The sequence below is a fragment of the Anomaloglossus baeobatrachus genome, chromosome 9 (assembly GCF_048569485.1).
Source record: "Anomaloglossus baeobatrachus isolate aAnoBae1 chromosome 9, aAnoBae1.hap1, whole genome shotgun sequence".
In the NCBI taxonomy this organism is placed as follows: domain Eukaryota; kingdom Metazoa; phylum Chordata; class Amphibia; order Anura; family Aromobatidae; genus Anomaloglossus; species Anomaloglossus baeobatrachus.
The window spans coordinates 29,942,807-29,959,829 of NC_134361.1; the positions used below are offsets into that span (position 1 = coordinate 29,942,807).

At 43.8% G+C, this 17,023-nt stretch overlaps 1 protein-coding gene across 1 annotated transcript in view; it reads left to right on the forward strand.

Moving 5' to 3' along the window:
* The window catches only part of LOC142251773 (vomeronasal type-2 receptor 26-like), a 46,465-nt gene that overhangs the window by 18,363 nt on the left and 11,079 nt on the right, over positions 1-17,023 (forward strand). The window contains exons 5-8 of the mRNA XM_075324823.1: positions 6,819-6,870; positions 12,185-12,300; positions 13,327-13,542; positions 14,855-14,978. Coding sequence (XP_075180938.1) covers positions 6,819-6,870; positions 12,185-12,300; positions 13,327-13,542; positions 14,855-14,978 — 508 coding nt within the window. The remainder of the gene's footprint in view (positions 1-6,818; positions 6,871-12,184; positions 12,301-13,326; positions 13,543-14,854; positions 14,979-17,023) is intronic.

The window sequence follows — 17,023 nt, forward strand, 5'->3', positions numbered from 1 at the left end:
CTGTCATGCCAAGATTCGTGGCTCAGCACATGAGGGTCAGGCGCCGTGCTTCCTTGCTACCGTTCCTGTTGTGCTAGAGCAGTCCAGTGGTGTTAACTGGACTGCGGCTGCTGCGTCACCTGTTCAGTTGTGCCTCCTACGCACACGGACAGAATACCTGTTGCATCACCTGTCCGAGAGTTCCCTCTACGCACACGAACAGCGCACCCCAGAACCCCTGTGAAGTTAACAGGGTGTTCCTGGATTGGGTGTGTGAACCCTATTATCCTCCTCGGCTTCCCAGTCAAATGCTACTGGTGTGACTACCTGGTCTGACGTGTCCTTTACACACGTGGCCAGTCGAGTGGTGGCCCGAAACGCTAATCGGAGGACCGCTCGGCCTGACGTGTCTTACACACATGGCCGACAGGGCGCTGTCTCAGCGGTCTTCTCGGTCAACGCTAACTGGTTACCATCCGGCCTGACGTGTTGTTACACACGTGGTCGGAGTAGCGTCCGCTCCACCGAAACGCTAACTGGGTTTTCGTCCGGTCTGACGTGTCCCTACACACGTGATCGGTTCCTTGAGTTATCTCAGAGCCATCCAGCTCTATAGTCTCCGCCTAACCCACAGGGTGCCAGCAGCTCCATTACCATCTGGAGAACGGTGGGCCCCGACTGGCGATTGGGATATATACCCCTGGTCCTAATCTGCCGGTCCTCCCGTAACATGGTATCTTGTACTACGGAAGCAGTACTGACACTGATACATCTCAGTGACACTAGAGCCAATCACGGCGTGTACTGTTAGTCACAGCGACTACCGTATTTAGCATTAACGCAAAAGGGATAGGTTAATGAGTGAGGAAGAGTATATAAGTGTGCCGCCGTAAATAGTAGTAGCACAATTGCAGAGTGCAATACCTCTGTTAAACTCACAGAAGCATATAGTTAGGAAATAAAGCAATTCCTCCCTTACTCAGAGGGTGTGTGGTATGGTCTCTGTTAATGATCACAGAGACAAAATCAGTGAGTGTGAAATGGCACCTACCTAGGTCCGTTCCTCTAGTGGTGCCAGGAGACGGACAGCAGCGTAAGCCGCACAAAGCTCCTACCTGCGTTCGCTCCACTAGTGTGCGAGGACATGAACCACTAGATATGGCACCTGCCTAGGTCCGCTCTTCTGGTGGTGCAAAAAGACTGACAGCATCGTAAGCCGCACAAAGCTCCTACCTGCGTTCGCTCCACTAGTGTGCGAGGACACGAACCACTAGATATGGCACCTGCCTAGGTCCGCTCTTCTAGTGGTGCCAGTGTGACGCCCTGGCACAGCCAGGTTGTCACATAAAGAGTTAATCCTCCTTGGTAATATGATCTCACACCGGTGCAGCCAGACAAGCACAGCCCCCAGTGTAAGGGAAAAGCAGAGGAGAGGGGAGGGGCTGGAGCAGACAGTGTGGAGAGGTCAGAGAGAACAGAGGTCTGGAGTTCAGCTCCCGGCCGGGAGTGAAGCGTTCTCCAAGAGGGCCGGGGCAGGCCGTAGTGAGGAAGGGGCCAGAACAGGTAGCCGGAGCTGGGCGGTGGCCCCTCGGTACCTGGGTACCCGGATCACTACAGGGGAGTAGATTCCCCGTCCCCGGCTGAGGAGAAAGTGGAAGAGAGAGGAGAGAAAGGCACTTGGCTGCAGGGAAGAACAACAAGGGCTGCTGCACCGTGTGTGGGACACTAACACCCCGTACCAAAGGCTGCGGACACCGGCAATTCTTAGTTCACCAGTGACTCCGTGTGACTTTCTTGTGAGTACACCCGTGCCCTCGGGCATCGCACTGCAGCACTGCGCCCTGCTCCCTGCTTACCCCATCACTGGGCCCCGGGACAACCAACCCCGCTACCCACGGAGGGGAGAAATAACATCTAGCTGCTCCATACCATCCCCGGGACCCCCACACTGAGCAGCGGTGGTGCCATCACCACAACCGTGGGTGGCGTCACGAACTATAACAATTCCCCTTACTAAATCCCCTTTTACTGTGGAGCCTGGGATCACAGACCGGGTCACGCCATCGTGCTACCCACAGAAGTGACTCTGTGGCCCGGATCTGAGTACCCCTGGTCCCCAGGCGAAACACCAGGAGATGGACAGCAGCGTAAGCCGCACAAAGCTCCTCCCTGCGTTCGCTCCACTAGTGTGCGAGGACACGAACCACTAGATATGGCACCTGCCTAGGTCCGCTCTTCTAGTGGTGCAAAAGAGACGGACAGCAGCATAAGCCGCACAAAGCTCCTACCTATGTTCGCTCCCCTAGTGTGCGAGGATACGAACAACTGCCAGACGCAGTATAAGGAACGTTACCCTAGCGGCAACGTCCACCTAGGAGTAGAATCACAAGGCCCAGCCGGACCCTGTGCCTCAGGCACCTGCCTATGTCCGCTCCACTAAGATAACAGAAAGCGAAGGAGAGAAGGTGTTCAAATGCCGCGCCAACGGATCACTTAGGCAGATGTTCAGATCAATGTCACTTTATTGTCATATAGGTCGACGCGTTTCCGGAGCATCTGCGCCCTTCATCAGGACCACCAGGAACAGAAATAACATCAAATCTGTCCCAGTAAGACGATACATACAATATATAATCACAATGACGTCATCAGACCATCCCTCAAAAGAAATAAACCGGCGGGAAATGATGCCACGTTGTCAAACATGACGTACTCTATAACCCTTCCAAGGAAGCATGAAAAACACAAAAATAAAACATGAAAGAATTGAATAAATGTAGTCATTCAAAACAATATAGAATGAAGCACAAAATATAAACATATATACATATAATACAAAATTCCCAGTATACAAAAAATGTGAAAAACCCAACCTATATTATTCAATTCTAATTTTATATATAATCGCAAGCATCATATGCTATGTATATGTAGAACAATTATGTGAAAACCCAGGGTCGGGGACGGGAGGAGAACTCTCCCTGTTATGAGAACTATTTGAATCAGTGTGTATATCTACACCCGGCATAAACCCATGCCGCCACTAAAGAAGTGTATATCAATTATCTGAGATAAGTGAGCAGAATAGCCAAGAAAAGCCTGGGGAGATTAGCCCGCACTCTAGGAAAGAAACTAGGGAAATCGCTTCTGACTGATGAACTCAGACTACGGTTCATCAAAGGGCAGAAGCGTGGGAACCGTAAAACAGCGCATTCTAGGAAAGAAACTGAAGAAACCGCTTCTGACCGATGAACTCAGACTACGGTTCACCAAAGGGCAGAAGCGTGGGAACCGTTGAACAGCGCATGCGTCAAACTCTGGATCAAAAGTAACAGAAAGTTTACTGGAGGGCAAAAGCGTGGGAAAAAAACTTTGTGCGCCTGCGCTGCACAAAAGAAGCACAAAACGACCGTGAAAAGAGTCAATAATCAAAGATCATCGGTTCATAGCGACCATTCAAAAACCACAACCCAGCATCAGTACACATAAACACATTCATAGTATAATATGAATAACATAAGAACAAAATACACGAATAGAACCCCGTAAAACAAAATAATGTATATAAGGGTATCACCCATATCGACAGAGGCATTAGCCCAAGACACTAACGTGTATAGTGATGTGAAAAAAGTCCAACAGAATACAAATCCAAGTGCCAATCTAACACTAATTTGACCAAGATAATAGCAGAAACACAGAAGGGGGGAACAAATATATATACTGCCTGTGTCAAAAATAATATGAGGAAACTTTATAGGGAATTGACATAACAAAAAGGTGCCAAATAGGAATAACCGGAAAAAAGTGATGTGCAGGGGAAATTATGTATATATAGACATAAATAACACTCATATAAACAAGTCTGCTATAGTCTAAATCGAAATATAACCAAGTATGTAGACACTAAGAGAATAGTAATGATGAGACAAGCAAACAATCTAAAATCACATGCAAAAATCGACCTCATGAATATAAAGGTAATATATTAATATAGACATAAAATAAGTAAAACACTATATACATATACAATAAAACTATATATATAAAAAATAAAATAAAAACACATAAAACCAGGTGAAGCAATAAAAAACCGAAAATAGGGAGAGACAAAGAACAGACCCCCAAAAAAATAAATAAAATAAAATTAATGGAATAAGTCAGTTACCTCATTTAGACCATGAGGTTTTAAAGTATTTAACTTATATATCCAATAAGTTTCTTTTTTATTCAAAATATCCAACCTATTGGGAATATATGGGGGTATCTGTTCGATTGGAGTAACCTTAAGTATGATTTTTTTATCATGACATATAGTCGTGTGTCGGGAAAGCCCATGCAGCATGTATCCCACCTTAATATTATGTCTGTGGGAGTTAATTCTATTGTGCAGAGCTTGAATGGTTTTCCCTATATAGCGTTTATTGCAATCACATTCAATCAAATATATAACGTAATCCGATTGACATGTCAGATGTCCTCGTATCATAAATTCCATAGTATCATGGATAGACCCAAAACCAACCCTTCCATTCTGGATTGATCTACAACATAGGCAATTCTTAGTCAGACATCTATAGGACCCCATAGGTTTGTTTGTCCCCACCCTACTAGAGGGACTTCTTAGTCTACTAGGGGCCAGCTGATTTTTCAGGTTAGCGGCCCTGCGGAAAGTGACACCAGGTTGGGAAGGAAGCACTCCCTTGAGATATGGGTCATTCTGCAAAATGGACCAGTGCTTCCTTAGTACTCCCTTAATGGCTTCTCCATCACAGCTGTAGGTGGTCAGGAAATTAGAGGTAAAACTATTATTCGATACCGATCTATCAACCACCATATCTCCTAAATGAGAATAATCCTTCTGTTTTTGATGTCTAACATCTTGATACGCTCTCCTAACAACCGTCAAGGGATAATTTTTGTCAAGGAATCTTTCTTTTAGGATCTCAGCCTGGTCCTTAAAATCCTTATCTAACGTGCAGTTTCTCCTGACCCTTTGGTATTGGTTTTTGGGGATATTGAGCAGCCATTTATCATAATGGTTGCTATTAAAATTAATGTAACCGTTGCTGTCTACTTTCTTGAAGAAGGTCTTTGTGAGGAGGGAGCCCTCAGTATGCGAGATGGTAAGATCTAAAAAGTCAATGGATGTCCGATCTATAGTGGGAGAAAATTTCAAACCCCAGGTGTTGTTCTCTATCTCCTGCAGGAATAATGAATAGTTATTTTCAACATTGTCCCAGATAATGAATAGGTCATCTATATATCTCTTATAAATCACTACATGCTTAAACAATTTAGAAGAATAAATATATTGCATCTCAAAGAGTCCCATTACTAGGTTGGCAAACGTAGGAGCTGCCCTAGAGCCCATGGCAACGCCACAGCATTGGTGATATATGTGTTCTTGGAACATAAAGAAGTTATTTTTGGAAATTAATTCCATACTATCAAAAATGAATTTCTTCTGCTCCACTGGTAACCGGTCATCCACTTTTAAATATTGCTTGAAACACTCAAGTCCTAGGATGTGTGAAATATTAGTGTATAGGGAAGCAATATCAAGAGTCAAAAACAGGAACGAATCTTTCCAAGTAACATCCTTTAAGATACTAATAAGGTGAGGCGAGTCTCTAAGAAAACTTCTTAGATTCGTAACGTGCGTCCTCATGATCGAGTCAACATAGGCTGCAAGATTCTCAGTGAGTGACCCAATCCCTGAGATGATAGGTCTCCCAGGGGGGTTAATCAAGCATTTGTGGATTTTAGGGAGATGGTAGTAAAATGCCATTTTTGGATTCTTAATGTCCAAAAATTTATATTCATCTTTGTTAAGGATCCCCAATTCTGAAGCCTTTCTGATAAGCGTACGATAATTACCAATGGAGTCCTGATATGTAGACAACTCCACTATCTCGTAGTGTGTATTATTGGACAACATTCTCAACGCCTCCTGGATATAACTGTCCTTATCCTGCAAAACAATGCCTCCCCCTTTGTCGGCATTACAAATGACCAGATTGGAATTATTTTTTAAGGATATCAAAGCCATTTTTTCTTCCTTAGACAGGTTGGCCCTAGGGGGGGTTTCTATTTTTCTGGAGTGTCTTAAAATCCTCCAACACCAAATCATTGAAAGTTTTGATGTGATGACCAATATTATGCAATGGATAAAAATTCGATTTTATTTTATAATCAGTAGGAAGAAACTCATCCCCCATAACATCTTTCTTAGCAGATACTGACTTGTTGATTTGAAAATGTCTAGTAAGCGTGAGCTTTCTGACAAACTTCTGAAAGTCCAAAAACAGCTCAAAGTCGTCGGAGGATTTGGCCGGGCAAAAAGAAAGCCCTTTTTTTAGAACATTAAGCTCATTTTTAGAAAGATTGTAGCTGGAAAGGTTAAATATACCAGACATGTCATCCTTTATCAAATACCCCTTTTCTCTTTTTTGCTTGAGCCTGTACCCTGCTCTGGTCCCTCTAAAACGTTTTTTCTTTTCCCTCCTCTTGGTGTCAAAAAATTCGTTATGGGAACTTGTGAGCTCCTGGCCAGCGGTAAAAAAGGCACTGCTACATTGCCTTTATGGGTGTTGTCAATAACAATGGTACCGTCACCAGAGACAACAGGCTCGGTCAACGGGGACAATGAGACGGGATTACATTCAAGGGTCTCAGCAGACGTGGGTAGAGGTAAATAGTCATCATGTACAGATACATCCAACAGATCAATGAAATCATTATCCGGGTGAACATCAATCACAGGGGGAGTCATATTTGTCTCCAAAAAGGACAGAGAGTCTCTATTCTTTCGAATCCTTTCAATTTGTGACCTCAAGGACTCAAGTTCTAACCTTGTGTCCTCAAAATCAACAGGTCCTCTGGACGGAGGTAATATCAGGGAAGTAGGTTCAGTAGGACAAATCTCAATGGGTCCTCTAGATTGAGGTAATGTAACAGAGGTAGATTCAGTAACACAACCATCCATAGAAGTGACCTCTGCCCCAGACACTGTTACAGAGGCAGCAGAAAACACTTCATCCGTGTTCTCAATCATCGGAGGCTCACGGGGTATATTATCCACTCGTGTATGAGACAAGGGTGCCCTAAAGGAAGCAACCCTATGCACGGTACCACTGTTATCATGAGTGGTATCCCTCCTATCACGGGAGCTAGTGCTGTTCTTATGGTATCTACTATTGAAAAAATTCCTGTGACCACTACGGGATCTGGGTCTGCGTACAGGAGGGTCCCTAGTGGTCACCACTGCCATTCCCTCCTGCGTTTTTTTGGGGATCATATCAGCCCTGTCCCTTTGTAGTTTTTTAGATTTCCGAAAAATAGTATCCTGTTCCAGTTGAATAAGCTTAGCATTAATATCAGAATTTAGAATCCTATATTCTGGATGTAGGTCATATTTACTAGGATCCTTATAAAGTTCTGAGATATTATTGGAAGCCTCAGTAGCAATAATCAATCGTTTTTTATAAAGACATTGTAGCATTCCTTGCATACAGGTCCTTAGAATAGTATCCCATTCACTGGAAAAAATGGGATCATTAGGGAAGGGCGAATCATGCTTAATTATGAGGCCCCTAGGACAAAGTTTTTCCTCCAAATAAATAGTCAAAAATCGGGCATCAAGCCCAAAACGAAGCTCTTCTTTGAGCAAATCCTCCAAGCGTAAGAACAATTTCTTCATCAAACCAGTGTCCTCCTCTGAGTAAATCTCAGGCAAATCCACATCCCAGTCAATGCTGTGTGCATCAGAAGTACCTACAGTTTGGAGTATCAGCTTCTCCCTTGAAGACAGGCGATTGTTGAAATAGTCCATTATTCCTGATCTCCGACCCTCTGCTGCTCCGTCCACAATAAAGAAGATCTGGTCTTGCCAGGTCCAGTAAAGTAATGCGGAGAAAGACTGTGGAAAAAAAAGCGCAAATAGGGTCTTACCCCAATATGTGTAGGGTAGGGAGGGGGGAGTAAATACACTCACCAGATGCAGTTGTGAAAGTCACAACTACTTATAACCGCATGTGATGTCGATCCACGGCTGCAGCCACCAAACAGCAGATAACAGAAAGCGAAGGAGAGAAGGTGTTCAAATGCCGCGCCAACGGATCACTTAGGCAGATGTTCAGATCAATGTCACTTTATTGTCATATAGGTCGACGCGTTTCCGGAGCATCTGCCCCCTTCATCAGGACCACCAGGAACAGAAATAACATCAAATCTGTCCCAGTAAGACGATAAAACACCACTAAGATGTAAGGATACGGACCGCAGCCGAAGCTGTAAGGTACAAGAACGCTACCCTGCCAGTAGCGCTCACCTAGCATAGACAGAGAGATGCCTAGAGGGATGTGCACAGAGCGTCTACTCTCATGCATGAACCAAGAGGACTGAGCGCCAGGTGGCGTGCGTCAGGGTCCTATATAGACTCTGTGCCTCATCCAAGATGGAGGACACCAGAGCCAATCCGCTGCCAGAATGACAGCAATGACGTCACGCTGGCCTATCACCGAGCAAAGCGTCACAAGCACATGACCAGCGACCAATCGGCATAGAAGGTGTCAGAGACATGTGACCACGTGTCACAAGCACATGACCAGCGGCCAATCAGCTTAGAATGTGTCAGAGACATGTGACCTCGTGTCAGCGATGATGTCACCCGCACATGTGCAATGGCTCCAAGATAGAACTTAGTCTCCAGCGCTTGCACATGTGCAGTAGCAAGAAATCCAAACATAGTCTCCAGTGCTCGCACATGTGCAGTAGCAAAAAATCCGAACATAGTCTCCAGTGCCACAGCAACCGTAACACACTGCACATCACCCTGTAAACGCCATCCCCACCGTCACACATAGTGGTGGCAGCATCCTGCTGTGGGGTGCCTTTTCTTCATGGTTAGAATTTATGGGAAGCTGGATGAAGCTAAATACAGGGCAATCCTGAAGGAAAACCTGTTATGGGCTGAAAAACACTTGAGGCTGGTTCATGTTCGAGAACAACAATGACCTTAAACATATTGCTAGAGGTACAGTGGAGGATTTAAATCAATGGTTCCCACACTTTCTTACCTTGAGAGTAACATTCAATTGAGTGATTGTCGCAAGCCACATACAGGCCCCTTCTCCACAGTAGTGACACTCAGGCCCTACCATTACCGGTATGAACACAGCCAAAGTTTTCCCCACATAAAACAAGCTTAAACTTTGTGCCTCCCCCCAAATAGGCAGTAGAGGTAGAGGGGTGGTTATCAGGGATTGGTATACCCAGGAGGGATTCAAGATTTTCAGTGATACCAATTATTACAGTCTTCTGGATGAGGATCCATCCATATCATATTTTTAGTCATATAGGAATCTTATCAGAACCGCAGTAGATTATCACCTTCTAACAAAAAGATAAAATGCTATTTGGATATTAAAAGTTTATCTACCCCATATTTTTATTTTTTTGCCCAAGATCCACAAATGTACCACACATCCCCCCGGACATCCTTTTACTTCTATTGTCAAGTCCATTACATCTATCTTATCACATTATGTAGATTTATTTTTGCAAAAATATGTCTAATCTTGATTCTTCCCATTTAATAGAGGTTCTACATGAAACCCCTTTGGAGGGTGAATTATTTTTTTTCACCCGTGATGTTAATTCCCTGTATTTTAATATTTAACATAATTTAGGGCTTCAAGCTGTTGAATATTACCTTTCATCTGACAATAACATTCTCAAATCTCAAAAATTGTTTATCCTGAATAGTATTTCCTTTATCTTAAATCATAATTATTTTACTTTCCAGGGTGCGTCGTTTTGGCAGATGAAGGGCTGTGCGATGGGGACGTGATTCGTACTCAGTTATGCCAATCTCTTCACGGGTAGATTTGAGTCCGTCTTCATTGCCCAATCCTCCCTGTCGATGGTGCGCATCCTGTTATATCGGAGATTCATTGATGATTTATTCTTTATTTGGCGTGGAACACTGGATCAAGCTATTTGTAAATGAGCTCAATTGTAATACCTGATGGCTTCGATTCACTTCTACTATTTCCGTTACCAGTATCCAGTTCCTTGATCTTTTAATATCGAGGGATAAAAAGGGGGGGTCTTTACTTCTACTTTCTCTAAGAAAGTAGATGTTAATGTGTCGCCCTGGGCAAGCCAGGGGACACGGGTCACACACCACCACACCCCACACTCCAGGTAGGCACATCTATGCTAACCACAAATCCTTGTTGCCTTCCTCCAGGAGTCTGATGATGCACACCAGGGAGTGGGCCAGGCGGTTGGCTCCGCCCACCGAGGAGCTCACAACTCTGGAGGCAGGAAGTAACCAGGCAGAGGAGCTCAGGAGTCAGCTCAGGGAGGAGTAGGAGTGAGGAGCTAAGTGGAGGAGAGGAGTTAAGAAAGTGAAAGTAGTAAAGGAGGAAAGCAAGTGAAGTGACAGAAGAGAAAGACAGCCTGAAGGGTCCAGCTTTGTGTAGGGCCAGAACAGCAAGGTCAGCAACGGCGGTGACTGTCTGGAGGGGGACCGTTTGGAAGTTCCTGGAAGGACCCCGTTGGCTGTGTGCCCGGTGGTCTGGAGCAGTGTTCCGAAGGACAGTCAGCACCAGGGCAGGGGCCTCTCGGACCCCGGCAAGGCTAGGAGTCGCCAGATTTGCCAAATCCGTCAGTGACGGGGACGCAGCTCCCCCAACAACCAAGTCCCGAGTGAAGGCAACAGCCCAACCTGAACCGGGGAGACACCGCCACCGCCAGGGCACCAGTTTCCCCAGGGCCAGCGCCTGCGGGCAAAGTGTAGAGCTCCTCCGGCCCAGATTGCAGTCGGGGAGCGGGTAACCGGAGGGAATCCACCGCTACCACAAGTCAACATAGGTGCAAGGAAGAGGGACATCACCGTCACCTACCGGGAGTGCAGGTGCAGCCGTCTGTGGGACCGTCCTACCAGCCGTTTGGTTTACCGTACAAACTGTGTCCACGTCTCAGGCTGAGTGAGTACCACAGTGCCGCAAGGCACAGCGCTGCCCCCGCGTCCCTGCGCCCTCCAGGCCCTACACTTCACATCTCATCACCGGGCCCCGGGATCACCACCCCTACCCACGGAGGGGCAACACAACACCTGGCTGCTCCGCATCACCATCCCCGGGAGCCCCGTACAGAGCAGCGGTGGTGAAATCACCACAACCGTGGGTGGCGTCACGAACTATAACAATCCCCACACCCAACAAACACCCCCTTTCACTCACGAGCGAGGAGTGTCGCTCGAGAAACCCCGGGATCCGGCCTACAGCTCGAGCCACCAGGAGCAGCTGCCGGACCCGAGCAGAAGGGGTGAGCGCGGTGTGCTGACACCCTCCTCCCCGCCCGCGACATTAATAGTTACCTAGACTTCCAAAGTAGTCATCTCCCCACCTGGGTTCGGAATGTCCCCTCTGGGCAATATTGGAGGGTCCGTAAAAACTGTACACAGGATGTTGATTTTTATAAGAAATGTCAGATCTTAAAAAAGAGATTTCGTGATAAAAGATATTCTTTAAAATTACTTAATGATGCCTTTATGAAAACTAAATATCTCAGTCAGCAAGATTGCTTGGATAAAATTAGAGTCAATCAGTAGACGGTCCCCTCCAATGTGAACCGGTTTAACTGCAGTCTGGTGACCACATTTATAAAATTCCTACCTCAATGTCAAACAGCTTATCCAGAATATTGATTTTCGTTGAAAAATGATCCTGTACTAAGTAAAAAATTACCAGTACTCCTTTGATTATTTTCAGAAAAAATCTTAATATCAAAAGTTTAGTAGCCCCCAGTTCAAGACTCAATAATTCCTCTGGCAGTGGGAGATCAAATATCAATCCATCTCCCCATACTGAGCTTCCAGGAACGTTTAGATGTGGAAACAAAAAATTATTATGTTGTGGATTAATTTTACATGGCACCAACACATTCACTTCAAATGTTACAGGTACGGTTTATAAGATACATCAGATGTTAAAGTGTCTGTCATCCTACGTAATTTACCTATTGGAGTGCAAATGTGGACTCCAGTATGTTGGTCGTACCATTCAATCAGTACATTGTAGGATGAATAAACACCGCTATAAATTCCGACATGGTATAGTGACCCACAATTGCTCCAAACATTTTCTATTGGAACATAATAAGAAACCTGATAAATTTTAACTTATTATTCTAGAGCAGATTCCAGATAACATTAATGACAGATACAGTAGACTTATTAGGAGGGAGTATTTCTGGATCTCTAAACTGGGCACCTTAATTCCTAAGGATCTCAATGTCTGTGTTGAAAATGTTAGTTAATAGTCGAGCACCCTGCTTTATCTTTTGTTCTAGTATACCATAATGTTTTATTTGCTAGTAAAAATAGCTGTATATATAAATGATGCTACATTAATTATACAAAACACAACATTTTTTTTTTTAAATTGTTATTTTTTAATCTATATTATATCTATTATATATTTTGTATTTACATATTTTAATTTATTCTTTATCTAATAGTGAGGACTGTTTTGTGGATTTCCGCATACAGCTGGATCGTTCTAACCAATGTGTAAATAATGTGCAATTAGCTGGTGTGTGTGTGTATATATATATATATGAACACCGGCTCTATCTGGTCATTTACACCTGAGGAAGGGGACGTTTTTATTGTGGGTCCCAGAAACGCGTTGTGTTTTACTCTATTATTTTGGAATAAAAGTTTTTTTTCTTTGCTTCAATTGATCTGTAGCGCCTTCTTTAAGCCTCTATTTTTTACCATATCCATTGAATTCACTGGTCTCGGTATGTTCGATGAACTTTGAAAAGTTTGGTCATCTCTACTTAACACATCCACCTGAATCTCAAAACAAAACCTACCCATGAGATAACTGCATCCACTACCCTGAACTTAAGGACTGCGCTCTTTCACATGCACCAGTCTGGAAATCAATGCTTAAAGTGTAATATTTCGGAGGTTAAATGGTGATGTAAGTGATATAGTCTTTATCAATCGCAGGGGGGTTATAGAAGGCAGAGATAATTGGGTTGGGGTCTGACACCCAATGATTACACATTGATGGCCTAAGAAAACAGCAACTCTATTCTTGACAGACCTGGCTCGTTGATGTATTAATCAAATAATTTGAATCAAAACCATGTAGGGACATTAGTGGTCAGACATAGCTTACCGCAGCAAGGTATGAGAAGCCGAGCTCTGAATGTGTTGCATTTCTTGAGTTTGTATTTTTCTTCCGAGAAGAGGATCATTGATCCCCCCAACATCTTTTATCCAATCCAATTTCACTGCTATGTTTTATTCTTTATTTCCTTTAGTTGGCTCATTTTCTAAGACATGTATCTTTTGAAACTAACAGCGGAGATAAAATATATTTTAATGAACATGGTGAGACCCCGGGCCGTCTAGATGTCCTAAATTGGTTAATATTTCCAAACGAAGCTACAGAAATTGTGAATGTTGGTGGATATCTTTCAGAACAACTCTCTCTCAACGACAGCAGCATCCAATGGCCATCATCGTACAATTCTAGTGTAAGGTCATACATAAAGTTTAGATGTTACTACTCTAAAGCTAATCAGTCTTTAAGTATATGTAAATTATTGCCATGTAATTCTATTTCTCCAATGCATGTAAAAATAGTAAAATGGAACAACTTTGCAAATAGCCTTGATAATAATTTCCTACCATTTTGAGTTTATAGCTCCTTTGTGCAAATTGAAGCTTGTGAGTCCCAATGCAGAATCTCCAACACAGCCTTCAACTATGACAGTTCTATACCAGTTTTTTCCGCTACACGGCAATCCATTTTGAATGCGCGAAATTAAATAAGGAAAAAGCACAATTACGTCCATCACTGGTTCCACTCCTCTGCTCAGAGCGCCACGTTCATGACATTATCTATATCACTTGAGAGAAGCAACCTATGGGGTGCAGCTTCGTAGTTATGTTAGATAGAACCATGAATAATGCAGCCCATTGGGCTCAATTTTTGAAGCTTGTAGCCCATTAGGCCAGGTTGTGAAGGCTGCAGTCCATCTAGCCCATAGGTTGCAGCAGCACTCACTTGGCATAAACAATGTTACAAATCTCCAGTGGACATAACCTTCAGAGAGAAGGAGTGGTTTCTGTCAGGGAAGTAAGGATGATTTTATATATATATATATATATATATATATATATATATTTGCACACTAGGGACATCCAAAATGATTTGTCTAATCTTGGACAACCCCTTTAACAGTATTGGTCTCTTCATATGAGGTGTTTAAGCCCTGTAGGCTTCATGGTCCTGATGTAACTGCAACCCCTACAGCAACTAAAGTTATAGCTCTGCCTATGAGCCCTAATGGTTGTCAATCATAAATGAACCATATGTAGTCTTATCTAGTAGGGATGCTGTGCACCTTTTTATCTACCACCTATTCTGCATGCAAATGTGGTAATACGCAAAACTCCATTTGCAATAATCATCACCCATCATCAATGGCTTAGTTTGATTGATAGCTCACTGTCTGATTTCCTTGCTTTGACATCACATAGACAAGTGAATTATCAATTAATCTGGGTGAAGAAACAACCTTGGGAAATAGAAACACGGGAAGTGCACTGTCATGTCCAAAGCACTTAACATATTTTTGTCATGTGAATTGAAACACTAGTTTCTCAAGAATGAAGCAACTGACAAAAGATATAAAGGTGTCGATGGATTTACCTTTTGAAAATCTAAATATGGAGAGGCGGGGTTGATCCTTATGACAAAATACATTCAAGGCGGGAAAAGTCATCAAATATCACTTCACATAAACATTTTACAAAACATGTTTTTATGTCCTAAACTTGCAGATCCCTCGATCAGTGTGCACAAAGAGCTGTCCACCAGGATTTCGAAAATCTGGTCGAGAAGGAGAACCTATCTGCTGTTACGACTGTGTTTCCTGTTCAGCTGGAGAAATCTCAAATATAACTGGTGGGTTGATCTAGATTACGTTTAGGAAATGATCATGTTTTAATCCCTCTTTTTCAATTATTTATTATTTAATGGCCTTGATCTCTCTTAAGCCGTGGGGACTTGATGGATCAATGCCCTGTAGAAAGATTTAGCTTGTGTAAGCCTACATAGGTCCATCAAGGTAATCTCTGCTGTCATCTTGACAGTATCAAGCCATCAGGTTGCTGGTCTCCCTCTTTTGCCTTGTTCCTTCTATTCTTCCAACCATGATGTCCCTCTCCAGTAATTGGTATCTTCATATGATGTGTCCAAAGTAGGCAAGTCATAGTTTGGTGATCCTTGCTTTCAGTGACACATCTGGCTTAAATTGTTTCAAGATTGATTTGTTTGTTGTTGTCATCCAAAGTATTGATAGCATACTTCATCAAAACCCTATTTCAAAGGCATTGATTCTCCTTCTGTTTTGTTTCTTTATCATCCAAGTTTTGCATCTGGATGTTACTAAAGAAAGACCAGACTATGTATGAGCCGAGACCAGACTATGTACAAGCCGTGTCTTCAACAACAGTAAAATGTTACTTACAGCAAGATGGAATTGCAGCTGTATATTGCTCAGGCCAAAAGACTACTACTACTCCAGCAGGATACAGCTAAACCCCCACTAGGTGGAGGCAACACAGGTGCAGGTGGAGCCATTCACACTCACTTCCAAATATGGAGGAGGTGATGGCTGGATGGTAAAACTGCACATTGGTGGCTTGCATAGAGCACTGTTCACACTAGCAGACGCACAGTCACAAACCCGCAGCCTATTAGGTGACGCCCATACTTTTAGATCAGGCGGGCTGCCAAGCCGTACCCCCACTGCGCGCTACGTAGGGACAGAAACTCTGATAGCAAGGCCTAACAAAAAGGGGCCTGGCTGTATCCTGTACAAAAAAGTTTTTGAGGTTTTTTGTTAGCGTTATGGCCATAAGACGTAAGCCTACAACCCTCGTCACGGGAACCTCATGCTTGTAGGTCCCTACACTATATATAAATCTAAAAAAGCAAAAAAGAAAATATCATTACTTACAGCAAGATGGAATTGCAGCTGTATATTGCTCAGGCCAAAAGACTACTACTACTCCAGCAGGATACAGCTAAACCCCCACTAGGTGGAGGCAACACAGGTGCAGGTGGAGCCATTCACACTCACTTCCAAATATGGAGGAGGTGATGGCTGGATGGTAAAACTGCACACTGGTGGCTTGCATAGAGCACTGTTCACACTAGCAGACGCACAGTCACAAACCCGCAGCCTATTAGGTGACGCCCATACTTTTAGATCAGGCGGGCTGCCAAGCCGTACCCCCACTGCGCGCTACGTAGGGACAGAAACTCTGATAGCAAGGCCTAACAAAAAGGGGCCTGGCTGTATCCTGTACAAAAAAGTTTTTGAGGTTTTTTGTTAGCGTTATGGCCATAAGACGTAAGCCTACAACCCTCGTCACGGGAACCTCATGCTTGTAGGTCCCTACACTATATATAAATCTAAAAAAGCAAAAAGGAAAATATCATTACTTACAGCAAGATGGAATTGCAGCTGTATATTGCTCAGGCCAAAAGACTACTACTACTCCAGCAGGATACAGCTAAACCCCCACTAGGTGGAGGCAACACAGGTGCAGGTGGAGCCATTCACACTCACTTCCAAATATGGAGGAGGTGATGGCTGGATGGTAAAACTGCACACTGGTGGCTTGCATAGAGCACTGTTCACACTAGCAGACGCACAGTCACAAACCCGCAGCCTATTAGGTGACGCCCATACTTTTAGATCAGGCGGGCTGCCAAGCCGTACCCCCACTGCGCGCTACGTAGGGACAGAAACTCTGATAGCAAGGCCTAACAAAAAGGGGCCTGGCTGTATCCTGTACAAAAAAGTTTTTGAGGTTTTTTGTTAGCGTTATGGCCATAAGACGTAAGCCTACAACCCTCGTCACGGGAACCTCATGCTTGTAGGTCCCTACACTATATATAAATCTAAAAAAGCAAGATTTTAGATTTATATATAGTGTAGG